The sequence below is a fragment of the Lonchura striata genome, chromosome 1 (assembly GCF_046129695.1).
Source record: "Lonchura striata isolate bLonStr1 chromosome 1, bLonStr1.mat, whole genome shotgun sequence".
Lineage (NCBI taxonomy): Eukaryota > Metazoa > Chordata > Aves > Passeriformes > Estrildidae > Lonchura > Lonchura striata.
In genome coordinates, this window is record NC_134603.1 from 22,626,844 (window position 1) to 22,646,725 (window position 19,882).

Sequence of the window (19,882 nt, forward strand, 5' to 3'; positions counted from 1 at the left end):
CATACTGAAAAGGTTGTTTCCAGGCTGATAGGGACTACTGTGGCTTTTGGCTACCAAAGACAACTTCTCCAGCCTGGGGGACCATCTTTGCTCCCTATTTTGGGCTGGGGTAACTGTGTGAAGAAGGGTGAAGAATGGGAGAACTTTCCTCAGCTCAGCAACCTTTGACAATCGTTGCTGCTTTTTCTCTTCATCCCAGGATCTGCTATACAACAAGTGCAAATTGAGGATGACAAATAAGAACATTAGCCTGGTGTTTCTGCTCAAATGATCTGCCTTGAAGTAGCTGATGTTGACACTTAAATTGTCAGCAGACTTCTAGTTTAGCACTCCAGAGGAAAGAATGGGTCCTTTCACACTTTCCTCTGGGCTATTGTTTCAACTCTCTCTAGACAGGGCAAATAGCATTGCAGCAGTTTACACTCCAGTTTCACTGCACTGTTTTTTTTTTCAACCATAACCAAGGTTGCATAGAATTTTTTTCTATAATGTAAGATTAGACTGCAGAGAATAATTACACAACACTGTAAAAATAATCTGCAGCAATTTACACAGCCATGAAATACTGGAGCTGTTTTTTTCCAGCATACCTATATATACATGGCTGCAGCTAATTCCAATATTTACAAAGGACTCACTGGAGTTGTGATCACAGAAACTGGTATTTCAAGTTAGGCCACACACATGAACAAAATATTTATTGTTATACGACAAGATTTTGTATTTTGGTATACCATCATCTAACTGAAGCATTACCTTGCCACTTCTGGCTTTTCTCTATCACCTTCTGTCTGGATTCAAATAACATCCTTGTGGCTAAAACATTACATTATGTGTTCAAGTTGGAAAGTATTGGAAAGTATTCTTTCCTGTAATTGTGTGTTTCTTCTATTTTTGACCAAATTAATCATACTGGCAGTCAGCTTTGCTGCTGCTCATTTCTATTCGGGATCGTATCTCCTTGCCTGCTGGAAGCTTGACCCCCAACCTGCTATCTGCATGCTGACTTGTTCTCTCGGGCCCTTCTGGGACTAAGCAATCAGTGCCAGTTCTTCCAAAGAGTAGGAGGAACCCATTATAGCAGGGAGCAGTATGACTGCCCACTGACCCTTGTCTGCTGCAATAATTGTCAGGACTTTGGGTGTTTTCAAGCCCTGCTAAGCAAAGGAATGAACTAACATATGTCAGTTCCTCCAAGGTACACTATGATCTCTCTGGATTGCACACCATTGTATTGTCCAGAGCCTGAGGATGTGGTGTCCTAACATTCCTTTCTGTGCTTCTCTGGAGGCCTACTTCTGTCTCCTATGTAATTCTGCCAAGCTCCTACCTTGCTAGCTCTACATTCCCTTTAATAAGCTTGTTCAGTCATTGTTTTCCCCAGAAGAAATAAATTATCAAATCAAAACTAAAAGAATGAATGAATCAAGCCACAGACTGGGAACAAACACATTGCCCAAAGGTTCTGCAAATAAACTATTCAGGAAATAGTTAGAAGAGAAAAAGACAGGACATAAGTAAGAATTTATGTAAGGGACTATCTGCCTCTGGGAACAACAACTTTTAAGTTTTGCAATCTAGCAGTGAGGAATTAATACTTAACCATTAGGTTTAGGCACAGATTTGAAGGAGTTAAATTCCCAGGCTGCCTCTTCAGAGCAGGGTGGGGCATTGGGGAAGTCAGAGACAGAAAAGAAAGGCACCTGAATACCCTGGCAAGGAGCAGGAAAACATTCTGTCAAGCTCCCCTTCCTCTCCTATGCTCCATCTACTCTCCAGCTAAGGGCGTCCTGGTGCACAGCAGCAACTGCAGCCCTGGCCGCACACACCTGCGTGCAGAGTGATCCATGCGAGGAGCCTTCCTCGCACCAGAAGAGAGTGCCACGTCCACATCCTGTTCACCTCTCTTCACAGCCACCCTTCCCCACCGGTGTGACATTGCATGGCATGGCCAGCGGCTGGGGCCTGAGGGCAGGGACGGGGACATCATCCCAGGCGTCCTGGAATGCATCCTCTGGGGGAGCGGGAGCCGGGAGCGGGGCCCTGTCTGGCCCCTGGTACAGCACACACAAGGTGAGTGCCCAGCGAGCAGCACCAGCAGCAAGAGGGCTTGGGGAGAGGGCGATGCTGACTTCAGCCTCTCTCCTGTGTCCTCTGAAGAGCCCCATTCCAGCACCTGTTTGCTGCTGGCTCTGCTCCCTCTTCACCCCACTGTTCAGCCTGCACCACCCTGACTCCCTCTCCGAGCCGTCCTTTCTGAGCAGGAGCTGGGCAGAGCGGTTCTGTTCTGTGCTCGAGCAGCACTGGTTTTTGTCATCTGTGTTTTCTGTCACTGTCAGTGCTGACAATGGATTTAGGCAACTGCAAAAGAGAGACTGAAGTGGCCCCTAAGAGCTAGCAATTTGAAGCATCTGCTAACAATAAAAATGAATTGGAGGTTGATTAAACCCTTTACCTTTTCTCTGCTTTTTGTTTCACAAACTAGAAGGCATAGAAGGATACCCAACATTCTTGATTTTCTCTGCATAAGAGGCAAACCACTTTGTCATGATGAAAAGTATTGGTATAAATTATGTATAAAATGGCTTGCAACTGCTGCTCTCCTTTTTCTAGGAGCAGCCCAGTAGAAGGTGATAGCCTGAAGAAGGTCCCAAAAACTTTCCACTCAGCATTCTGCATTTGCTACTGGGTGGATATCCATTTGGCAGGGAGCATTTTTCAGCCTCATGTCCTCTGAGAAAAGGAAAACTGAGAATTCCTGTGCGTGGGCTCCTGGAGCAGCAGGACTCCTGGCTGATGGCTGGTGGCAGTGCTTCCCAAGACCAGAGCTGGGTCTCTTACTGGGAGACAAGAATGTGGAGACAGTGGTTTTACTGTGGGTTTGTGAATTGTCCCAAGGCTGTGAGCGTGCCCAGCTGCCAAGAAGATAGGGAATGTTGCCAAGCAATAGGGAATTCCCATGGCATGGGGATACCCACCTGCATGTCAAAGAGGGGGGTTTTTGTTTCCTTGGAAAACCTCCAGTCCTGATCCTGTACTCCTTGGGATTGTTGCATGAGTATTGCTTTTTTTAAAATGTGATAGCTTTCTGGGTAGACCTTAATAATATTTTAGAGCTGCTTGGGTGTCTGTGGGTGAGACTGATATTGTGTTCTTTTATTTTCTTTAGTTGTAGCTCTGGAGCAGTAATGGTCATTTGGGTCATGTGTTGATGCCAACCTTAATTTTTCCAACAGTTAAGTTCTTCTGTCCACCTCCATTTTCACATTTTACATTTTTGGAAGCCTCAGAAACAATTCCCCCCTCCTGTTTGTGGCTATCCTGGCTGTGATTCAGTGGATCATCCCATTTTCAGGTCTTCACACAGGGCCTCTCTCCCTGCCCCTTTTCTTGATGTAATGTCATCCTCTTGGTTTGAAAAGGAGCTCTTTGTTTTCTCCCTCTACAAGAGACCATAACTGCACTGGCTCTGATCTGCCTGGGAGCAACCCAAGACAGCTGAGGTGAATTATTTTTGGGGGAGTATTTTCCAGCCCCTTCAACCCCATCAAGAGGTGAAAGAGTAAGACCCCTTTCAAGAGCTCCTAGACATGAGTGGCTTGGCAGAGCTGCCAATTGGGGTTGCCTAGTGCCACATGGGCATTGGACACATCCACACAGGAGTAGTAGGTCTGATACATTCTTCAGGGAAATCCATAGCACTAAAGTAGGCCTTCAGTGATGTCTGTAAACACTCAGCTCCCTGGTAAAACTAAAGTGGCTGTGTCTATGTGGCTGTGTCATATAATGCCTCTGTGTTAGAATTACATTTCTCTATCTTTTGATTTAATTGGGATTATTCTCCTGAGAGACCCCTCCATTTAATCAGGCTGATTGTATACTAGCTGTTGGCATAAGGGTGGAACAGGGCACACATGACCATGGGGAAAAACAGTGGAGGTAGGATTTCTCCTTGTCATCAGCATGGATGTAGCTTGGTTGATACTGCTTGAGGAGCTGCATCTCTGAAATCAGCAATACCCAGGCCATGCTCCCACAGCCCTCCCTGTATAGGCAAGGTGTGTTATGGGACATGTGTTTAATGGTGCAGTAAAATCTGATGAAATATGTACTTAGTTACCTGAAGTATTTCCTGGAAACTGATATTGTAATATTTTTGTGTCTGCTGGAATAATGAGTATAGGGAGCCACAACATGTGGGCTTTGTCTGCTTAATAGAAAGTGTATGTAATTGCCTTAGTGTAATACATTTTTATGTCCCTTCATAGGTTTTTACTTATTTACAATATTGTTGTTTATGGACAAAAACAATTTGCAGGATTAGTTGAGATTATTAGCTACAGTATTGATCTTGGTTTGACTCTGTATTATCAGAGTAGTAGAAAACATCTGGGTGAGAACAGTCACTGAGAGCTCAGATGAAATAAAATCATAGAATAGTTTGGGTTGGAAGGGACCCTGCAGGCCAGCTAATTCCAGCCCCCCTGACACCAGCAGGAACAGCTTCCAATAAACCATGTTACTCAGAGCCCCATAACAACTCTTCTGTAACTCAGCATTTCACATGTCTATTTGTGCGTAGACACTCTGTGTAGTTATTCAAGTGCAGAGCCAGAGATAGAAATTTATTTCACTTCTGCTTCTTTTTCCCTCTTTGCCTGTCACTTCATAGACTCTGAGTTATTACTGGCTGCCCAGACAGCCACCTCAAAAGATTCTCTTATTTTGTGGACTGTAGGAATAAATAATTTCTGCTCTGTATTTAGGGGTTGACACAGATGGATTTGTGCTCTCTTGCCCCTCACAGTCTATCAGAGCCTGTCAGGTGGTATGTGCCTGATGCCTTGCGTGGTCTCATCAGTGAGTGATCGTGGCTGCTATCAGGTGTGATGAGAAATCCACAGATTAAGCAGATTCTTGTAGAGGTCATTTTACTCTGCCTTCTATCATATAGATGAAATCTAGATTTTGTGTGGAATGGCACAATTGAGGTTTTTAGTTCATTCTGTTCAAGAGGAACATCTTCGGTGCTTCAAGTCCTCTCTTTACTCGGGGTTGATGTCTAGCTCCACTCAGCCAAGATGAGAGCATCATTTGGTCCCATTTTTTCCAGAGCCTGCTGGTACTTCTGATGCCATGGGGGCTGCTTCACCTGTGTTGTGAGGGACTCCAGGCAGGAAGGCAGGGAGCTGTCTCCATGGAAAGATTTTCTCTCCATTTGCCTTGGCTGAAGAAGCACCCCAGAAACAGTGGGAGTCTCTTCAGCTGGCACCATCACCAGAGAAAAATGTTGTCATGGTACATCCCTACAAACATTCACCAGGACATTTTAAACACTTAAGCAATGGCATTTTCAACCATGGCTTTCAATTAGGAAAAACTCTAGAGCAAGTCAAGGTGAACCTAGGAAATGTGGGTGGGAGTCAGAGGGCAGCATGGCCACAGCATAGGTGGATTTCTATCATGACATCTTTCCTCTGCAGGAAAGAAGAGAAAGGCTGTTGAAGACAAACCCTCCTGGGGTTTTTAATGGTATTTTCTCAGTCTCTGTAGGATACCTCAGTTTCCAGTCTCCTCCTGGATGCACTGCAGATGTTAACTTTTTCAGGTTAATCAGTAAACCAGTCCCTGAGCATGGGTAGAGGCAAATGTCCTCACCCAGCTTTCTGCTGGTGTACTCATCTGTGAAGACTGCAGTGAAGTTTTTCCTGTTCAACACCATCTCTTTATTCTAAAACTCTTCACTGAAAGCAAACAAGGGTATCAAAACACTAACTCTGTTTCATCCTGTTGTCCTTTACCTATCAGATTTCAGAGTTCATGCAGTTTCAGTTTATCTTATTGGGAAATGTGGGAGAAAATGCATCCAATTTCTTAGGTATTAGGGAAATGTATATTATTTTCAGTCCTAATAAATCAAAACTTAGGAAGAGGACTTTATTCAGCCTTTCAACCTCTTATAGGGGAATTAAAAACTTAAATGTTATAATGAAGCACATGATCACAGAATGGGTAAGGTCAGAAGGAATCACAGAATGGGTAAGGTTGGAGTTCATCTAGTTCAACCACCCTGCTCAAAAGGGCCCCCTAAAACACATTACTCAGAATTGTGTCCAAAAGGTTTTTGAATCATTCCAGAGAAGGAGTCTCTACAACGTCTCTGAGCAGCCTGTTACAGTGCTCTGTCAGCATCACAGTAAAAAAGTTCTTCCTGTGTTCAGATAGAATCTCCTGTAGGTCAGTTTCTCCCCACTGCTGCTAGAAGCAAGAAGCATTGCACGATTTTCCAGTGTTGTTCTGCTGTCAAAAATCCAGCAACTTTCCATGGTTTAGTGCCCATTTAACTAGTTTCTGCTAGAAAACAATTTTGTGGCTTTGGCTCATAAATGCAGGACTCTCAATTGGACTCACTTGCACACAAGCTCTCAGGCTCTGCCAGAGCTGTAGGTCTGATCTGCTGAGGGTTGTGTTCTGATTAGCTTTAATGTGACCAAGAAGCTGACACAAGAAAGCAAAATTGAACACTGGTTAGAAAATATTGCCCATATCGTTTTTTAACCTCTTACATCCATTCAGCTGTGCTGAACATCAACTGTCCCTGCAGATGTAAAGATCACATCTCTGATGTGAAATGAGCACACAGCTTATAGACTTCAGCCTCTAGCTTAAAGAGAGATCAGCTGCTTAAGAGAGATCAGCTGCTGCTTGGGAACTTACTCATGACTCAAAGGTAAGGGAAATAACTACAGGAAAGCATTATCCCCTGCCTGTCCTTTTGCACAATACTAAAAGCATGTCTGTATTGTCCCAGCTCTCAAATTCCATAGGGAAATACAGGGTTTTTTATCAACCACTGTAAGCAGAGTGGGAGCAAGCCATGAAGCTGGTTATACCTATGAATATAGAGGAGGCTGGACATGGGGCAGCAGGTCTGGAACAATGGGAGAGTAGCCCAAAGACTGGAGGCAGTATGCAGTTTTATAAGCCTCCTTGAGGACTGACCTTTTATCTGGGTTCCACCAGGCACTTCTCAGGGTCCCAGAGCAGAATTTCCTAGTGTGTGTTATTGGCAGGCCTCTAGTATCCTGCTTGTATTCCCCCTACAAAGCCTGGAAAGAGTCATGTGCCTGTGGCAGTTTCCTGCTAAGCCCAGCATGGTGCTGGTAGCAGAGAACAGCAAACCAGCCCAGTGCTACATCCTGAGCTTGTGTGCAGCCTCAAAGCAAATGCTGATGTTGGGAGAACTCAAAGTCCATCTATTCTGGTGTCTTGGTTTGACAAGACAGGAGTCTGTGAAGGAGGGCAAAAGCCTCCTGTGCAATGGAGAAGGTAAACCCCCTCCCTCCGAATTACCAGGATTTTTAAATTAAAAGGCTCTCAGGCAAAGATATGGGAATGGGAGTAACAATTCTTTACTAGGAGAAAACTAGATAACAATTTAAAAAGGCAAATGCAATCGGTACAAACAAAACTAGTGATAAAGTCCACAACCTGAGGATTCGGGGTGTTGGTAGCAGTTCGGTTGGGATTATTGCTCCTCTTGCAGTGGCTGATGAATTGCAGATGCAGTGGTGATCTTTAGGAGGTATAGTTTTCTCTGAAGATCTGGTGGCAGTTGGGCCGGTCTTCCTCTGCGCCGGGGCTGCCTCTGAGCTCCGCCGCCGCTGCCTCACCGCGCTCTGGCCGCTTCTCTGGGAAATTCCGCCGAAAGAGCTGCTTCTCTGGGAAATCCCACAAAGAGAGCGAGCTGCTCTGTCCCCCAAAGGTACCCCTTTATACAATAAAAGAGTGCTTGGCTTCCCCCTCTGGGTGGAGCATCTCACAATGGATGATGTTACGTTTACCAGCCCTGCATTGAATCAGTCAATGGCCCATTAACAAACCATTACCTCTTCGGAGCAAACCATTGTTCTTGGAAGAGATAACAAACCTGCCCAACCTCCAACAGATGGCAAATAGAATACAAGCTTATCTTACAAACCAGGACATCTGGACATCTTTTCAGCATTACTGGCAGAGCTGCTTGCAGGACTGTTTCCGTGCCTGACAGAGATCAGAAGCTGGTGAGCAAAACAATTTTATTTAGGCTGATAGTTCACAATTAATTTTGAAGAAGTCTTCCTGGACACCTCATGCAGGACACTGGAAATGAATGCTCTTGCAGAGCTGGGGCCATGCTATGCACCAGCTATAGCTTGTCTGAGTGTCTGTTGTCTGATTCTCTCTGGGCTATTTTTCACAATCTCAGACTGTTTTCCATGCTTCCCTTCCCAGCAGATGCTATAATAAAATGAGTTTAAATTTTTTTCTGAGGACATTAAAGAACATTTGCATTTGAATTTTTTATTTTTTTTTTTTACTGGTGATTGAGGTGACTGCAAGTTAAACAGGATCTTTGTAATTACACTAATCTGTTTTAAGAGGCGTGATAATGTTAATTAGGAAATTTCTAGGCAGTAAGGAACATTACAATACTTGTAATTTGTCAGAAAGTGGACTGCAGAAGAGAGATGCAAAGAAACTTGAATCACTAATTAAACATATCCTACCTAGTGCAGAATTTAGTTTTTCTTCAAAATGGTATGATGAAGAAAAATGAGGTGCACTGTGTAGGCTGTGTCTGATATGCAGCTTAGCCACTGACTAGAGGGCTTAAATTATGGAGCCAGCAGAGCAGGACAAATCCTCCTTGTCCCTTAGTCAGCATTGAGTGGGAAAGACCAGGCATAGGATGAATCTGAATCCCTACACTGCTCTGGACGTGCCTGGCTCAGTGTAGTGCTTTGCCCTTCCTGTTCCCAGCTTCTAGACTAGTCTACAAGTAATTACTTTAAATTTAGTTGGCTGTGGCCACTGTCTTGATTTTCAAGTCTCACAGCATGTCTGTGAGTTGCAAAGTAATGCAGAGTGAAAGTCTGGCTGCACATACCAACACCTGTCTGCTCCTGAGATTTCATGAGGTTGCTGTTTGGATCTAGGACATTGCTGTCACACAAAGGAGTAGTGTTGCTCCCACCTTGAATCTGTGCTTGTGCTGCTTCATTTGCCTTAGCACTCTTTTGACTCCTTTATGAGGCAGTTTTTCTGGGTGAATTGACAAGAAAATATTCACTAATGTAATTTTTAAAATAAAAGTTTTCTTTAATGTAAAATCTCACCTGTAACACCAGCCCCCTAAGATTTCATGATCCAAAGACTGCATTGCTCTTCAGCACTTAAGAATGGTCCTTCTTGTACTATGGCCTTATAGTCTGCCATATCTGATTGTCCTCTTTGAAGAAATCAAAAAAACCCAAATTGCTCAAGCAAAAATACGACCAAACTCAAAACCCAAGGCTTTAGAAAGATGAACAAACAATTGACTGTGCACTTGAGTCATAAGGGAGGTGAGGACATTTGACTAACCTGGTAACTGAAGACTGGGATTATTCCATTTGGAGTTTTGGTGACATGTATAAACTGTTACGCTCATGTTTATAATGTCACCATGAAGTGTCCCAGAACAATGGCATTCACTAATGGGAGCAGTTGGGAGATACGTTTTCCACACTTTGACTAATACGGACTTTGAAATGTGTGGCCAGCAGCTTCAAAGAACAGCCAGTTGGTGTGTGAATCAACACCAGGCCTGGAGCAGAGCTCTTAAGAAAGGGATATTTGCAGTGTGCTCAAAAGTAAATAGTCAGTCTCAAACTGAACAGATGTGTGCTGCTTTGACTGAGATTATACTGGTATAACTCCACTCTCCTCAATGACATTCATGACTGATTGACATCATCTAGGCTAAAAGCTTTGGCTGCATTTGGTGATATGAACTGTTTTGCCCATAATGGGGAAATGAAGAGAGATTATGGAACTATGACAGTGAGAAATCACAGAATTGTTAAACTCTTGGATGAGGCACACAGCCACTCTCTGGCTGTATGTCCCTTTGTATCCTGCTGTGTTTTGAAGAAACAACCCTGTAAGGTAGAGGTCTGTGGTGACGTGCAAGGTTTGGAGGAAGCCCCTCCACACACAAAAACAATGACTCAGAGCAAATCAGCCACTGGCTCCTTGGACAGGACTTCTTCATGGTCCTGGGGTGACGTAGTAACACAGAAGTGCATATCCCTTTGTGGACAAGTCTACTTCTTGCTGACATTTAACTTCCTAGAACCAAATTAGCCTCATGGGAGATGAAACCTCTACCAATGTCCTAGCTAACATATTGGATGATTTGACTTGTCATCCTGCTGGAAACAAAGTAATTTTGCCAGCTGATACAGATTGTACTTGAAGCCCTTTTCTTCAACAGCCAAAGATATCTCCACTGTAAATATGTTCCTGTGAAAAACAGCCAAAATATGGGGTTTGTGTGCATAAGAAACTTGTACCCACACAGTTAACTATCAATTAAAACCTAGTTTAATTTTTTGGGCTTGAGCTTGGGAGTAAATAGATTGTGACTTCATTTACTTTGCCTTATGACTCTAACCTACTATTTCTTAATGTTTCTTTTCCATTTTTATTGGGGGTATTGTTGTGGGTTTGGGGATTTTTTTCTGCTTTGTAATTGTCACAAGGTTCTTTTATTTATTGACTTCTTATCACATTATTTTCTTCCCTTTGTTTTTCTCAAAGTAACAATCTTTTGCGCTCAGCAGTGACTAAAGCACCATGAACATTTTTATTCAGTATCTGTGTTATCATGCAGCAATGACTCGGTCTTCATCTCAAGATGACCAAGAGCAAAGCTTGTCATGTCTGCAGAAGCTTCTGTCAAACAAATAATAGCAGCTTTCACCTGATCACGTCTACTCCATCTCTTCACTGTTGTACTTGTTTTTGCCAGAGTTGATGTTCTTCACAGTAATTTGTGTGGTCTGTGTTTTGGATTTATGATGAAAAAGTATTGCTGGCAATCAGGATCTTTAGTTACTGCTGAGCAGTGCTTGCACAGCACTGTGGTGTGTTTTGTTTCTCACACTGCCCTGTCGATGTGTAGGCTGGGGATGCACAAGAAGAAGGGGACACAGCTGGGACGGGTGACCCTGACTGACCAAAGGAATATTCCCATACCTATGGTGTTGTGCTCAGCATATAAAGCTAAAGGGGAAAAGGGGACATTTGGCATTTGTCCTCCTAGGTAACCATTACCCACTATGGAGCCCTGCTTCTGTGGAAATGGCTGAACACTTATACACTGATGGGAAGCAGTGAATGAATTCCTGATATTGCTTTGCTTCTCATGCAGCATTTGCTTTATCTATTAAACTGTATGTATCTCAACCCACAAGTTTTTGCAGTTTTATCCTTCCAGTTTTCTCCCCCATCTTGCTGGAAGAGTGGCTCCAGCTGCGTGAGGCTGAGCTGGCTGCTGTGATAACCACACATCAGAGGCTGCCAGGACAAACTGAAGAGCAATGCATGGTTTAAAAAGCATGCATGTGAGAGATAATAGCATCTGGCTCACGGAAAAGATACTCAGTTCTTCTCCATCTCTTCAATTCCTGAAAAGGAATTTATCTTCCTCACCTCATTTCCATAGTAATCCCTGTCAAGGATAATGTCTGTAACCATTTTATCCTATACTAATGCTAAAATAGCAGGGAAAAAAGACAGCAAGTTCTATATTGGAGAATCCACATAAGACACAATTGCTGAAAGACCAACAATACTAATAACTAGGGGAAAAAGTATAATCACCTTGTTATCTCTGTAAGTACAACAGACAATATAAAAAGGTGTTAAAGGTACGTAGAATGGATCATTCAACTTCACTGATCTTAGTTTTCTCTTGCAGAAGGCAGCTATGAAGTAGATGCTTTGGATTTTTGTGACCTAAACACCTGCTCTTTATGTCAGCATTCACCATGGGTTACAAAATGCTAATAATACTTTATATTTTAAACCAGTAAACTACAGTTTGTAGTAAAATGTCAAAATGTACCACTGCACTATGTCATAGAGCCTGCTACCTATATCTCAGGCCCTTGCAAAAAATTTGCATGTGAGGCCATTTCTTTAGAGTTTATTTTTTTATTCCAAGATTTGCATTAAGTATCTGCAAACTAAAAGCATCCAGCCATGTGTTTATGTACCCATCTACATACATGTGAACATTTCAGGGAGTTCAGGGCCTCTTGTTTTATATCACCACTGATAATCTAGCAGTTGTTTATATTTAAAATAATAATGCTGCTAAGCAGAAGGTTCTGCCTTCTGGAGTCCACTTTTTTTTTTTTTTTTTTTTTTTTTTTTTTTTTTGTTGTTGTTTTGTTTTTGGTTTTTTTTGCATTAGGAACTCTCTGTAAATGATTAACACTCTAGAAATCAAACTAGGAGAGCCAAGTGCAAGAGGTGCAGGAAGGAAAGCGAGAGAACTATTGCAGAGCACCCCTCTGCAGGAACAACACACTGGAAGGGCCTTTGGGCAGCTCCTTCCTCTGCCATAAAATCAAATAATTCTTTAAACAGATGGCTCCAACTTCATTCTAATTGCAGTCAGGTCTTTTCTTTTTTCCCTGCCCTGTTGTTACTCCTGTTAGAATATTTCTGCAGTGCCACTGGCTTGGAAGCAGTGTGGTTTTCTGCCTGTTTTTACCCATGTCTGACATGGGTGACTTTGTGTTTCAACAACTGTTCACTCAGGTTGTGACATGGAAAAGCATTTTCTGTGAAGATGAAAGGAAGGGTTAGTTACAGCTAACAGAAGATTATTTGAGTTAGAATAGGAGATAAGCCTGCCTTTGTTTGAAAGTGGTGCTGGAGAGGTGCATGCTGGAAGAGGTATGCCATTCCTCTCAACTGGTAAAGGGAGATTCTTACATGAAAATTATTTTGAGGATTTGCTAAATAATGTATTAAGCTGCTACATTTCTCTCAGGGTTTTCTGTTTCTGACTGAGGTGGAGTCAGAAACAGCTCATTTGTACTTTAGCAAGACTACAATAACAAGAGGGAACAAGCTCTCTGTGCTTGGCTGGAGGCACATGTGTGTGTGCATGCAGAGGCTGTGTGTACATGCAGAGTGAGACATCTCTCTGAGAGTACTCCTTGTGCCTTGTCCTGCCTGTTGTAACACTGAACAGCTCTATCCACTCCCTTTTGAGCTTGCCTCCAGCTTCCCATAAGCCTTGTATCACCTCCTTGGCTCTCAGTTTAGGGGTCCAGGGAGCCACGTTAAGCATGTGATAGGAACAGCCCAGCCTCTCAGTGTGAGCCAGACTGAATTTTCTGGGGATTAATATTCCTAGGCTTGGAGTGGTGTGGTTTGAACCTTACCTTGTATACCAGGAATTAGACTGGGTCAAACAGGAAATATCCAGAAAGCCTGCTCCTGGGCAGCAGTAGAAGCATATCCCCAAGCCAGCTGGCCATTTTGTGGGAGAAGCTGTTCAGGCAGTGCTAGATTGCCTCCCTGTTTCTCCTGTGGGACCTGGAAACTGGCAAAAGTTTATAATCCTATTCTTGCTTTTCCTGGTATTTAATTTCTGTAGTTGCCATGGAGACAATATGTGATGGCACTTGAGAAAATCTTTTATTAAGATGTTTTCAGCTATGATTGATGTTTTTATACAGTCATGGGAGAGGTTTTTATTTGCAATCTAGCAGGTATTATTAAAAATATTAAATGGTCTTTGATTATGCAGCAAAATATCCCAGGAACTACAGCGTCCCAAAGTATCACAGGCTGCTCATGGAAACAGTGTAAAAATCCATTCTGCCCCTTCTCCATTCTCCCATTTATTTCTAGTTTTAAGATTTCATTCCAGAGAATAAGAAATTGAAATGTCGAAGTTGAGAGGTTTAGTTTTAACTCTTCAGAAAGGAAAAAATATTGCTACTCATAGTGGTCTCTTAACACTACCTGAAAGTAGGTTGTAGTGAGGTGGGTAATTCTTGTCTCCCTAGTAACAAGTGATAGAACAAGAAGAAATGGCCTCAGGTTGTGTCAGGGAAGGTTTAAATAGTACAGTAGGAAAAATATCTTCCAAGAAAAGGTTTTCAAGCATTGGAACAGTTTGCCCAGAAAGGAGGTTGAGTCACCATCCCTGAAGGTGTTTAAAAGACATGTAGATATGGTGCTTAGGGTTTCAGTGGTGGACTTGGCAGTACTGGATTAATGTTGGACTGAATTGTCTTAGAGGTCTTTTTCAACTTAAACAACTCTATAATTCTAGGCTTTTTTACAATACAGTGGGTAGATATGTTTGTATATAAAATAGTAAGCACATAAAAAATTACTTTAGTTACATTATTTCACAGTTCATATTCTCCAGCTTGGTTTGTTACCTGCTATGTATATGAATTAAAATAATCAGAGTGATGAATATAATTAGGATCTCAGGAAGGTGATTAAAACACAGAGATAAATAGAAGAGTCCCACTTCTGTAGTTGCTGTATCCTCTGAAGTTCCCTCACCTTTTCATAACTTACCAGACTCTCATTCCAGCCTTTGCAATTTGTAACTTTTCTGGAAAAAGATAAATTTTAAATTTGTGAGGTAATGTAGTTACCAAGTCTCCTCTCTCTATTCCCAACAATAATGATGCCAAATGTTTTAACTCTCTCCTTTTCATATACTGAACAATGCCCTTTTTCCTTTATATCACAATGAAAAAATCAAATGTATTTTCATTTCATGTTCCCACACTGGTAATTGCCCTTTTACTCTTATTTCAGCTGTCCTTCAGTACTTCATATGGACCTTAACTGATCTCTGAGTATATGAATTGCACTATGAAAACCATTGGAACAAGGACCCTGTTTTATTTATACATCTGTGAAGTACTAAGTACAGCCAGAGCTCTGTGAATAATAATAGCTAAATGATAAGCCTCTCCCAATTCCACATGGTAGCTCTTTGAAAAATATGTTTTTTGTTAAGGACTCTGAATTCCTCTTGCTTCAGAGTTAACTCATAATTGGAAGTTTAGAACATGTTCCACCCCTTTTTCTTTTTTTTTTAGTAAGATCCATTGAGTTCTGACGAAATCCCAATTATTTGAAATGCTGCATAGCTTTTGAAACAGTATATGCCATTAAATTTATTTGTAACACCTTTAGATCTCAAATTCATAGAGAAATCAAGAAAAAATAGGAGCAACTGTTTAACTATCCTTTATGAGTGAGCCGACAACAGATATTTAGAATGTTTGTGTTTTTTCTGCTCATCAGTTCAATTTATAGGCATAGCAAGTTTCCATAAATGATGGTGTATACCTTTTAGTCAATGCAAATTATGTTCCTTTTCCTAAGTTTCCATTTCACAGACCTGGCAACTGCAGTTTAATGTGCTTTAGGAAAACACACATATAATATGGATAAATTGCATTTCACCATATAACTGAATCTCCAATGCAGATTTTAGTCTGCAAGTGATAAACTTAGTAGAATTATTGCCAAAGATACAGATTTCAGCCTGGCTTTCATTTGCCATAAAACCCTTATTTTACTTTGACAATAAATAGAGACTTTGCATGTAAAATGTCACTTTAAAATACTGTCAGAATTATGTGAAAAGTTCTCTGGTAAACAAGCATCAGGTCCTGCCTGAGTGCTGGGAGCAGGACTATACCCAGCCGCTGCCACACTGCTGCTCACTTATTTTGAATAGCAGTGTGCTGCCACCCCAGCTGACAAATGGATTTCTCCTGACTGATGGTTCAAACCTCCCTCCCCCATGCCTCAGCTTGTGCAGGACCCTCATGTAGCTGGGATGGGGATGCCAGGCGAGTGCTGGGGGTGCCTTGCTTGAGGCACATTTTCATTTCTTGAACTCATTTACCCCAGCACCCCCTGTACAGGTCAGTGTCACCCCTGACAAACTGCACAGGGCCACCAGTTTAAAACCCTTGCTGTGGATTGTGAATTTTGATCCTCCTTTAGTGTTAAACATTGGCAGGTGGCTGATAAAGAACATAATGGTAATGGGGTGTGTTTTGGGTGGATTATTTCAGGCACTTAAGCAAGGCAGTGAGGGAGCAGCAGGCCAGAGGAAAGCATTCCTCAAGCCTGTTTTGCCACCAAGTAAAATGCTGGCAGATCCACAATCTCAGTCCATGGTCTGTATGCTCAGGGGTTATCTAGGAAGGACTTCAAATGGGTTGGTGACTTTCATGGCTTGTTCCAAAACATATTAAAGTGAAGTAAATTAAATTTCTGTATTGTTTTTTATTTTTTGGAAAGCTTAAGGGCAAGATGTTTCTGTGACAAGCCTCATGCATTTGGAAGCACTGGAAGAATGTGTCAACAGTTCGAAATCTGGGGTCTGACAAAGTGGCCTGTATGCTCGGACAGATGTTTCGGTGATGAAAAAACTTGCATTTTATGCCAACAGTTTTGAATATTTAAAGCCCTTTCCTGTAGAAGTCCTTAGTTGACTGAAGTAGTACCATGGCTCTGAAATTGTGTCTGCAACTGAATTCCCTAACTGAGGTTTGTCTTGAGACTTATGTGTGGGAAGCTCTGCAGTGCTGTGGATGATATCACAACTGGATATCACAACTGGAAACTCAGAGAATATCATGTTTATTACTTATTAAACTGGATGTTCCACCAGTCCTTTAGCCTCTGAAGGATATTAAGTGGCAGACACAGCACAAATAATGAAGCCTTTCACATGATAGTATGAGAGCAGAAGGGCTCTGGTGGCTTTCAGGGCAGTACAGCAATTTTAGGATCTTTCTTCAGTTACTGGTTTTCTTTCATTCATGTATGGTTTTCCTAGCCTGAGATGTGCTTTTTCTCCTCTGAATGTTGCTGTATGTGGTAATCCTGGTTCATTAGAAATTGTCTGCTGATTTAAGATTCACTCTGATTTGAGATGTTTGCAATTTAATTTTCCTTTGTACTGCATTTTCCCCCATTTTTAAATTTAATCTAAGCACATGTGAGTATGAACCCACATGAGACAGTTTTGCCATGCTGTAGCTGTATGGTGTTGCTGTACTTTCATCTCATCTCCCTGAATGGATCCATGTGATATTTGACCTTGGGGCATCGTACTCTGCTCTTAATCTTTAGGGGTCTGTCCATCCCTGGCTTTGGAAGCATGATGCTATCACCATGCTGAGCAGAGCTCATGAACACCTGTCAGCCTGGAGCAGGCAGTGCAGTATATATGCCAACAGCAACGCTCAGGTGAAACATGTGGTCATTGCCATAAGATGACCTGAGCCATGAGGGTAAGGTTTGAGCCCAGCTGCTGCCTTGATCATACACATGCACTGCTTTTTCTTGTGTGCAAACTGGGAGGTTGCTTAAGTTAGGCACAGAGGAGTGTCACAGCAGAAGGATTTTAAGCTAAAAGATGATAGAGTTAGACTAGATACTAGAAGCTTTTCACAATGAGGGTAGTGAGGCACTGGAACAGTTTGCACAGAGAAATTGTGGATGCCCCATTCCTGGAAATGTTCAAGGTTGAATGGGGCTTTGACCAACATGATAGAAGGTGTCCTTACCCATGGCAGACAGGTTGGAATTAAATTATATTTAAACTCTGTTCCAAACCAAACCATTCTGTGATTCTGTCTTGGTTTGGAATGACAGGTGTCGGCTAAGGAAGGCAGGAGCCTCCCCTGAAATAGGAAAAAAAAAATGAAGATCCCTTCCCTCCGAATTGTTATAAATTTGAAATTAAGGGGAGCTCTCAGGCAAAAATATCGAAGCAGGAATAACAGTTCTTTATTAGGCAAGAAAATAAAAAGATACGATAAAATAAATAATGCAGTGAACAAAAACAACACTGACAGAGTCAGAATACACCCTGACACCCTGTTAGTCAGGGTGTTGGTAGCAGTCCAATTGGGAATTATGGCTGCAGTCCTCCTGGAGTGCAGGTGTGGTTCTGTTGGAGCAATGATCCTGTAAAAAAGGGGTGTAGTCTTCCTGCAGTGGAAGAGGCAGCTCTTCCTCTGGGAAATCCAGTGCAGGAAAAGCCGTGTTGATGTTCAAGAAATTCAAGATTATATCCAGGTAGAAATGCTTGGCTCCTCCCTCTGGGTGGGGCATCTCACAATGGGATGCTGCAACTTTTCTCAGTCATGCAGTGACATTCAACAGGCCATTAACAGCAGATATCTCCCCTGGAGGGAGGATTGGTTTGTGGAAGAGATAAAGAAAACTGCCCAATTAAGAGAAGATAATTGCCCCACCTCTAACAGATGGCAGTTGAATACATCTTGCAATCTAGGACAGATTCTCCAAAAAGACAATTCAAGATTGTTTCTGTTCAGACGTAGGCTGATCATCATGATAGAAATCTTATGTGTCCCACAGTGATATTTGAGCCAAGCTCACAGGTACCTGGTGAAACAACCACTGTGGTGCAAAAGCAGTTGCTGTTCTGGGGAGGACACCCATGATGCAGGGCATTGGAAAACCCACTGCTGGAGATTTGATTCACAGCCTCTAGAGGCACTCAGGTCATCATCAGTACCCACACATGGGTCTGATTTAGCACATTATTTTAGATGACCAGTGGAACACATGACCTCATTCTCTGCTCACCAGCTGCATTCAAGAGCTGGATGGAGACCCGCTTGTGGTCTGGCTAAAGATCAATGGTGTTTTCTCCGTGGTGTGCTGGTTGTAAGGTTTCTGAGTCCTGTGCAAGGTTTCTCACCCCCAGCTGAAAACTGGAAGGAAGGAGCTGCAAGGGGTTGCATCTAGAGATGCAGCCACAACGATAGGACCGGCCTCTGGAACAAGAAGAGCCACAGAGAGACTGAGTTCTCAGCTGGGAGTAGTGGGGATTTGTTACAATTACTAAAGTAAGTGCAATAAAACGATGGGGTAAATGAGGGGGCAGTTTCTGTTTTCTATTCCCTTCTGTCTCCTTTTTCTTAAACACTTCATGACAAGGCTGACAAGGCCACTTCTCCACCTCCTCACAAGGGAGCATGTTGTTATTTTAAAAGTACAAATCTTTGGGAGCAAGAAAACAGTTTTGATTTAGTGCTGTTTTTTGAAGCTGCTGTGTGGGCAGGATGAAGTGGTCAAACTTTGGGCAAGATCAGTGCTCAGGATTTGATGCTACAGCATTAAGGTGTAAGGAAGGAAAACCCATCCCCTGTGCTTCTGCAAGGCCTGGGTGGTGTCCATGTGACAGCATTTCCCCAGAGTGGAAGGAGGCTGCTGTGTCCCTGTAACAGTGCATGCTGATCCCAGCAGGGACATCGGTGCTGAGGTGTCACATCACACACCCCCCCACTGGCTCCAGCGAGGTGTATTCCCAGAGCATGAAAAACACAGCTGTGTGAGAGCCCAGAACATGCTGCTGGATCGGAGGATCCTGGGGAGAGGATGCAAGAGAGGAAGGACCTCCAGTGGCTGTGGGCTAAAATCTTGAGTGATGCTTCTCACTGAATACTTGTACTCAAGCTGTGGCACTGCTGCTGTAATAGTTAGCAGAGGGAGCCCTCTCACTTCCTGCTTTCTTGTCTCTAATTCCCCTTGGCCCACTCAGTCCTGTCCTGGTGACACCTGGCAGGCAGCCAAGCACTTCTCTCAGAGCAGTTCTGTTGTCTTCTCCTGCCGGCTCCAAGCCCCTACAGAACATCGGGGCTGGAAACAGTTGGATTCTGCTGCTTGGCTTAAATATTATATTTGATTTATAATAAGGCTGTTGTTTCTTCACACTTTTGGGGATGCCTTTGCTTAGTCTGGGAACTATCTAGCCATGACAACAATCACCCCTCCAAGTGCTTTTGGGACAACATGTTGCTCTTCATAAATGTTGAGGGGTAACAGTCTCTGTTAGTGGCTGGTAGGCGCTGCCTGTTTGGAGTTGCCCAGGCACCTTTTTGGGTAAGTCTAATGAAACATGAGGCTGTAAGCACAGAGTTGGATGCTGCTTTACAGCCTGGAAACAGTTGTTATGCTGGGTTATATTACC

General features: G+C 42.8%; 1 protein-coding gene across 1 annotated transcript in view; it reads left to right on the forward strand.

Moving 5' to 3' along the window:
• The first annotated feature begins 1,848 nt into the window (after positions 1-1,848).
• The window catches only part of NIPAL2 (NIPA like domain containing 2), a 50,943-nt gene continuing 32,909 nt past the window's right edge, over positions 1,849-19,882 (forward strand). The window contains exon 1 of the mRNA XM_031503742.2: positions 1,849-2,073. Within this exon, the coding sequence (XP_031359602.2) occupies positions 1,948-2,073 (126 nt within the window). The 5' untranslated portion in view covers positions 1,849-1,947. The remainder of the gene's footprint in view (positions 2,074-19,882) is intronic.